Here is an 8352-nt window from a genome sequence, read left to right as displayed (position 1 = left end):
GTTCTGAATATTGTCATGTGAACTGTGGATGAGAATGGTCAAAGCAGGTTGTCTGGCTAGGGATGTGGCAGGGCTATTTTCACAGCAGTTCTTTCAAAGGAGCGATGTCAAGCTGTGGTAGATGGTGCAGTGAAATTGCATTGTAAACAATGATGAATGTCTGACCTTTCTTCAGCAAAATTGAACTTCCTCATCACCTAACATACTGCAACTCAGTATTCACGTCTGAAACAAACTCTCATTCTTCAAGTACTCTAGGCCATCCTTGTCTTTATTCACAGCCATGCTCACTGTATACATAATATTCTTTGTTTGACTGCTGAGAATATGGTAATAGTTATTGAATAAGGAACTAACTAACTTTTTTTACTACTCCCCAGTGCTTTTGTTTTGGTAATTGACTTTGTTTGAATATTTGTGTTCTAGATTGAAGGCAGCAGTAATGCTAACTCTGGCAAGCAAGTTGAAGCGGGATGATGGTGTCAGAGGACCCCGTGCATCCAATCCAGCTTCTGATTCAACTCGGAGGGTGTCTGTTCGAGATAAATTACTTGTTAAAGGTGAAAGGAACTTATATTTAAGTATATTTTGGGGATTTACAGTTTGCAGGTGTGTTGTCACTAAACAATATTAAATTGCATGTAAAATGATTTCCAGAAGTATCTTTAAAATTGCTTGTGACTTACCTTGGGATTTATACTGTATGGTGTATATATAGGCATACATCACATCTCCAACAGCTCTTTAACTGTAGGATACTGTCGCGGCTTAACCTCAGCTGGCAACTAAGACCCATGCAGCTGCTCACTCACTACCCTCATGGCAGGATGAGGGAGAGAATTGGAAGGGTAAAAGTGAGAAAAACTTGTGGGTTGAGATAAAGACAGTTTAATACGTAAAGCAAAAGCTGCACATGCAAGCAAAGCAAAACAAGAAATTCATTCACTGCTTCCCATTTGCCGGCAGGTGTTCAGCCATCTCCAGGAAAGCAGGGCTCCATCATGTGTAATGGTTACTTAGGAAGACAAGTGCCATAACTCCAAAGGTCCTCCCTTCCTTCTTCTTCTCCCAGCTTTAGATGCTGAGCATGACGTCGTATGATCTGGAATATTCCTTTGGTCAATTGGAGTCAGCTGTCCCGGCTATGTTCCCTCCTAACTTTTTTGTGCACTCGCAGCCTACTTGCTGGTGGGACCGTATGAGGAGCAGAAGAGGCCTTGACTGCTTAGTAACAACTAAAACCCAAAGCAATGCTATTCTCATCCCAAATCCAAAACAGTACTATACCAGCTGCTAGTAAGAAAGTCAACTCTATCCCAGCCGAAACCATGACAGACACATGTTTTCATTGAATAATGCAAAACATAAAAAGCCTCATCCTTACTCTGCTGAAAAATTAATCCATCATTGGAAACTGTGTCATCAATTAAAGCATTATGATAAAAAATTGTCACATAAGTCTTGCTAAATATATAGAAGGAGAATATCAGATTAGAGTTGATGGAAAGTTATTTTTTGAGCAAAACCATAACTGCTTCTGACAGAAAAGAAAGTCCTAAAAGTAATGTTAGTGTCCTGGTGGTCTCTAATGGTACGCATCAGAGGCAATAAACTTTAAAAGGCTTAAAAAAGTAATGCAAAGAGATACTTTTCATAGGTGTGGAGTCACTGGAAGTTGAGTATGAAGTAGTAAATAAAAACCCAACACCCTAATTTTTGTAGCACCATGTGGTCTGTTCTAGAAAGGCTACTGTAGGTTGTAACTAGCTGGTTTTCCATTGGTGGGAAAAAAACCCCAACTTTTTCTTTGTGTCAGTTCTGGGTAAATGAGGGAGTTTGTGAGACAATAATTAAGCTTTTATAGTAAAATTGGGGACACCTCTTACTTGCTTTTCAGTTTTTCTGTAGCACAGATAATCTTATATTTAAAAATCCGTAAGTGCTGGCACTTTGCAGCTACTGTGCACTTAAACTCTGGTTTACTCCCTCTGTTAATAGTTGAGTGTTTCAGTGCTTCAGCTGTGCACCTTAATCTAGTGGCAAGGAATACACTGTTCAGGTTGATGTTTCCGCTAAAAATTGTCAATAGCAAAAATACTGTGGATGTGTAAGCTGTCATGGTTAGGATTCGTGTCAGTCAAATGAAATGCTCACATTTCCTGGTTTTATTTCAGAGTGACTTGAGACTGACACTGGTATATTTGCCTGAATGATATTGTCTAACTATAGTATTACATATGGCATTTTCTAATAAGGGTAGATTCTGCCATAAAAATGTATACTGGAGCAAGGTTTAATTGCAAATGCTACTGCCTCAGTGCGCTGGGAGTGCCTTAAGCAGATTGTAGGAATGTTATGTTTGCAGTTTTCTCTAATGGCATTGTTCTAAAGACAGGAAGTTTTAATTCGCTTTTAACCCTGATATGATAGCTCTTGCAAGGAGCTTGCTTTAGGCTTCCAGTTTGGAAATCCTCGGTTAACGCTAATTCTGAGGGGCAAGGATATCGGGCAGGAGGAATAAGCTCTTCAACCAGGCTAAGCTACAAAGCCAAATTACTAAATATATATAATCTGATATTTTCACTAACCTACAAGTGTAAACTTGAGGGGAAAATAGCAGTGTAATATAAATACGCTTCAGCTACAGTGCCTGCTATAGTGTGAGGTGGCATAAGAAATTTTACTGTACCCTTAGTAAGAGCAGTCATGTTTTTTGCTTTTATGACTAAAACCTTACCCCTGTCTGCAGGGGGCAAAAAGAATGTAAGCTATAGAAAATTAGTATTGACATTGTAATTGCTATGGCTACTATTAGCAAACCAGCACAGACCAAGTATTGAACGATTTGAGTCCCAAACTGACAAATGTTAAAAGCAGGTCACTGCTGACATCCTTCTGACAAGTGCGAGTGTTGGATTTTGATCTGATTGTGTGTGAAGGTTGTATCACGTGGCTCTCCCAAAAGAGTTGTAGGAGTGGCTGTAAGAGTGGTTAGAATGGTTTTTGGACTGAAATGGGAGCTGACGGTAGAAATGGATCACTTCAGTATAACTACATTGAAAGTGAGGGGAAAATATAGTAGCTAGTCTGAAAAAGATTTGTTGGGGATATTCTCGTTTAAGCTACTCTTTAAATGTAGACTATTCAATCACAAAAGTTTTTAGAACTTGCTCCAGCTCTTAAAGCTAGATCAGCTGAAGAAGCATCTACAATGTTGAGAGCCTGAGTGAAGATGGACTTCTGATGTTGATAGTTTTTTTTAGGTCACATTGTCTAGATTCACAGGAATGAGTTTGATAGGGAGTGAAGAGGTGACTGCTAAAGGTGTGTATACAGCAAGGATCCTATTGCATCTGGACCAGTGCTGGTGCCTTCCATTGCTTGAGTGTATGGAACTGTAATAGCCTGGTGTACGCTCAACTTCAGGCTGTTGTATTAGACTTGAAACAAAGTTTCAAGACTGTAAGAGTAGTTACAAGTAGAAGTTGTTGCTGATGTTTGTTTATACTGGAGGTATAAAACAGAGGTGACAGTTGCAGAATGGCTTAAAGGCTATGGTCAATCTCCTGGCAACTGGATTAAAAAAAAAATCAGTTCTACACACACACACACAAAAAAAAAATAATCCTGGCCATAAGCAAGGAAGGAGGAGGAGGAGATAAGAAAAGGCCCAGCATGTGTTGTCCTTGTTTGTCCTAGCAGTTGTGCTGAGATTGGTACTGGTTCAGCTGTACCTATTAGTGGTGTTAGAACTGGTGGGTTTATTCTACTGTACAAAGCCTCTGATGAGTTGAAAAAGAGTTGAAACTCTTTCTGAGTTGAAAGAACAAGGAACTGTGGTCACATACATTAGAAAGCCCAGTGATGGCTATGCTCTTTTCTGTAGCACATATGGATCGTTTCTGGCCTCAGTTAAGTCTGTAGCTTCTGAATGAACAGAACAGAAGGTGACTGATCTGTGCAGTGTCCTCCACAGCAGCTTACACACATGGTGGGCTGTCCTGGAAGCTTAGCTGAGGGTGATTTTTGGCACAGTACCCTAAATCCCGCCTTGCCCTGAGAGCTGGTGATGGTGTATGAACCAAAGTCAGATAGCTGTTTGTCTGCTCAAGTGATGATGTGCGAGAGAGATACTCTCCTATTCCTCATCCACAGTAAATTGGTGATAGTCTAATAAATTCTGCAGGCAGATGTCTGCTAGTTTTACTAGAGGTGTCGCCCAGGCGCAGATAGTGTCTAGTTTTTATCTGTTTGTGTTGATAGGAAGTCCAGTCCAGGGAGGCATTATAGGATCTCTTTGAAGCATGTGTTGTCACACTGATAACCCTGCAATCCTCAAATGTATTGTGTACACTGACTGGTAAATAGATCAATGTCTCTTTGATTATGGGGTAGATGGCCATGACTTCAGCCACTGCTAAGTGTAGACGAGTCCTGCAAACTTTTAAAAACTTGACATAGACCAACTACCTATGTCTTCTAACTGATACCACCTTAAAATAGGGAAAAAAGTGATAATTCAAGTATGATGTTAGCTATTTGTACCTTATGAAAGAGAAGAAAGTTCAAAGTTGGCATTTGAAATATTTTTAGTAAAATTGGAAGTATGTGAGCTATCAGTAGTGTGTCGTCAGGTGCTGCTGTCCCTGGATTTAGTGATGGGTGCAAGTTAAACAGGCTTTTTTTTCCACTTATATGAAAAGTTACTCTTAAAATACTGGTGCCCTTTGTTATTTTTTCTAAGCTGTCCCTTGGTATTGTTATATATTCAAATATCAGTCATGGCTCAGGGCACTGTTTTGTTGGGTTATTTCATGGACGTATTATGAAAGGAAAATTTTTATTGTTAATTTTTTACGTAGGAAGTCATTCTAGACAGCTGGATATTCTCTTCCAGCTGTTTTTCCTCTGGGGTGTTAGTCAGGACTGCTAAAGAGGATTTGGTAGCCTGTACCCTGCTGATTATCTCAGCAACTAATGGAGCATGTTTGGGAGGTTAGCAGTGAGGATCACAGTGGTAATTTTGATCTGAAACCCTGGGAAGTTGCAGGAGAACATCCACCACTTCAAAATCACTGAGGGCAGGAGAGCCTGAGGGTGTGGGAGGGCAAGAACTAGTAATTCAGGCTGCCAGTTCTTGCAGAAGGGCTTTCTGGCCAAGGAGGGGTGGACTGGAGAGAGACCAAGCAGTGGCTAACATGTTTCTAGACATATCAAACAGAGGAAATGTGGCAACAGGAGAAAGTAGAAAACAAATGCTGATGTGGGGAGGAGGAGGAGGAGACAGAAATGGTGCTTGAAGGGGCTCTGCTGCCTCTCTGGCAGGGAGAGAAACTCTCATAAAGCACAACTTTGTTAAAAGTTCAGTATGACTCATCCTTGCAATTCTATTTTCACTGGATTTTCAGTATAGGCTCAGTTGGAGAGCAGGGCCCTAATCTCTCTGCCTAGTACACCAATTAAGATAGAGCAAGAAGTACATTTGCTTTAGCAACTGTAGGTTTTTTTTCTGTGCTGCAGAGGCAATTTTTGATGTTAAAACAGCTTTAAATTAATCTCTAAGGGGAGACTTAAGTTAGGAATAGAGGCCACGTGATTGCTCTGGGCCATGCAGTGCTGAACTTGAAAGGCAGATCCTTTCTGAAAATTTCAAGGGGGCTGAGGACAAGCCAAAGTAGTATTTAAGTTTAATATTGTATAATAAATGTGACTACTAAATTGAATTAAAGATAAAGAACATGCCAGCATATCAGTGGTAGCAATGTGTATCACTTATTGATCACCAAGGTTGTCCCTTTAACTGCTTTTTTGTAGTGCACCTAAACATCATCATTCAGTTTTATATTACCAGTACTGCTTAGTTAGATTGTGACAGCTTGAAATAACTTGATATCTTAGAAAACGAGTTAGCATGGTTTATTCCTCAGTTGGCTTCAACACTTGAGGCTTTTACAACCAGATTTATGTAACTGGAAGATGTTTCAGGTATGCATTTGTGTAAGCCTGAGAGAATGGAAGTGTGAAACTGATTATAAAAGGGTACATATAAAAGTACATGCATTGTAAATAAAAATGAGAATCCATATATTTGCTTTCTTCAAGCCTTCAAGTACAGTAATATCCCTTCTCACAATAATAGGTGAGGAAAATTGGGAAGGTAGAAAATACTGTTCTTTTGAGGACTAAAGAAAACCCTTCCTTCATGAACACTCTTAAGATTACGTGAGGCATTGTTTTGAAAATGCTGCATTAAATTCTGCACATTGCACATGAGTCATAAAAGCATTTCTTTTTCAGTGATGCTTCTTATCCCCTCCCCAAATGAAAAGCTTTGTTTTGGAAAAACACAGTGGCAAGTTGCTTGATAAATGATTGATTCATATTTATTAAAGAGGAAGCTAGTAGTTCACACTAAAATGTTTGCCATGTAATTTTTATAGATATTGTAAAGCCAAAAAGATGTAACAAGAATTGAAGCTAATTTGAAAAATGATTACTGAGACTTTTTCTAGAGCTTCACTGACAAAGGAAGGCCTGGTTCAATGTATTGCTTCACTTATGCCTCTGATTTTCAGCATACCTGAACTGATACATTGCAGAGTTAGAGATTTCCAAACCAGTGTCTTTTTCTAGTTTTTGATATCAGGGTAAGTTTTGTAATAGTGTATAGAAGCTGAAGCATGCAATTTGATAGTATCTTGTTTAAAATAAAAATTCGGTAGTGGAAGGAAAATATATATCTCTTACTCTATTGAAAAACTGGCAGTATTAAGTGGCTTGTTTGACTTCTGATACTGGTTTGTATTGACATACTGGCAAATGGTTTTTTTGTCAATGTGTCAAGGTATTTATCTTGATCTCTAGCAGTGTTAAAGATGTACATTAAAGAGGAACCTAACCAGGAGTGGGGGCTTTTTGGACAAAACCAGAGAAAAGTAAGTATTGCTGTGGATGAGGACATTAATTTCAGTTAGGGAAATAATGCTTTCATTTTGTGTACTTAAGAGCAAACTCCAGTGGGAAGCATATGGCCTGACTGTGGTAAGGCTAGTAGACAAAGCACTTCTATGTTCTGACTTGTGTTGAGGTGGGGGAAGGGGAGTGAACAGAACAATGTGATTATAGTCTGTGCGTTACTGGATACAACATTCATATGGGGGTCTCATAAACCGTATAACTGTACACACGTCAAGAATGTGTGTTCCTATTTCTGTCCTGAGAATTGTCATGGGTCATTGTCATGAGAATTACTGTTTGTGAAATCACTTATAAATAGCTCTGGTTGCTTGTGTTAGGCTTAATATCCCCCTGTTTTGTAAAGTTCCTAAGCTGTTTCTGAGACATAATCAGTTTGCATTCAACTCTTCCAAAGTCTGTGGTAGGTTTAAGTTTGACCCTTGCCTTTTAACTCTTTTTATGGTTTAAAATAGCATTTGAACTGTTCAACAAGAGCATTCTGGGTCAAGAGCAGGACTCTGCAAATGTACCTACCACTTGGGTGTGCTCCTGCACCAGATCAAGTAACGTTTCAGCAACACCAGACTGGCTGGTTGGGAGCTAGTCTGGGTCTGGGCTGACTGCACCCGTGCTTTTTTCCCTGCAGAAGCTCTGGTGTGTGTCTGCACTTACCGCCTTTCAGACATAGCCAGAATGGCTTATCAGCGTGGGTGCTCCTGGGTTTGCTGCTTCTTGGCAATCAGTCCTCTTGATTGCAAGAGGAATTCAGATGGTCTGCAGTGTTTCTGCACCTCCGCTGAGCAGGCATCGACGAGCAGTGGTTTCGCATGGAACTTCTGGAGTGCTTTCGCACAGTATTTCCTGAGACTTGGGTTGTCCAGTTGCTTGTCTCTGCATCTTAAGGAACGATTAGGTGCCTGACTGCGAATTGAGACACAGGTACTGATTATCCACAAAACATTATGAAAAGCAGTCAAATTAGATTTTCTTTACTGTTCAGCTGTAGTTACAGTCATTTTTTGAAAGAGGAGCTCAGAAAGATTGTGAGACTAAGTTCATTCTTTAGTGAGGCTTTTAGAGTTCTTGGAGCTTCAGTGCATTGGTGTTATAATTGCTGGTTCTGTGTTTTGCTTATTTACAAATCTGTTAAACCGTGCCAGACTCCACAAGGGGCATTCTCGTATGAAGAATGTTCTTGTCAGTGGTATTGCTTTATGCAGAAAATACATAAGATAAAACATCAGAATCTTAATGGAACTTGAATTACGTGGTCAAAATAATTTGTTTTCCAAGCAGAAAAATACAAAAATTATTTTAGCATCAAGACTGTCGCTCCCAGAGATTCATAGAATTTGGCAAACTGGCAAACACTGTAGCTTTAGGCCATTAAATGTG

At 39.6% G+C, this 8352-nt stretch overlaps 1 protein-coding gene across 1 annotated transcript in view; it reads left to right on the top strand.

The window, feature by feature from the left end:
- The first annotated feature begins 430 nt into the window (after window positions 1-430).
- UBE2F (ubiquitin-conjugating enzyme E2F (putative)) overlaps window positions 431-8352 on the top strand; it is an 86111-nt gene continuing 78189 nt past the window's right edge. Inside the window, exon 1 of the mRNA XM_009887565.1 lies at window positions 431-560. Coding sequence (XP_009885867.1) covers window positions 443-560 — 118 coding nt within the window. The 5' untranslated portion in view covers window positions 431-442. The remainder of the gene's footprint in view (window positions 561-8352) is intronic.

The sequence above is a fragment of the Charadrius vociferus genome, unplaced genomic scaffold (assembly GCF_000708025.1).
Source record: "Charadrius vociferus isolate BGI_N301 unplaced genomic scaffold, ASM70802v2 scaffold136, whole genome shotgun sequence".
NCBI classification, from domain to species: Eukaryota; Metazoa; Chordata; class Aves; order Charadriiformes; family Charadriidae; genus Charadrius; species Charadrius vociferus.
The sequence above is the reverse complement of the archived record's forward strand: the minus strand, read 5'-3'. Positions and strand labels throughout refer to the sequence as shown.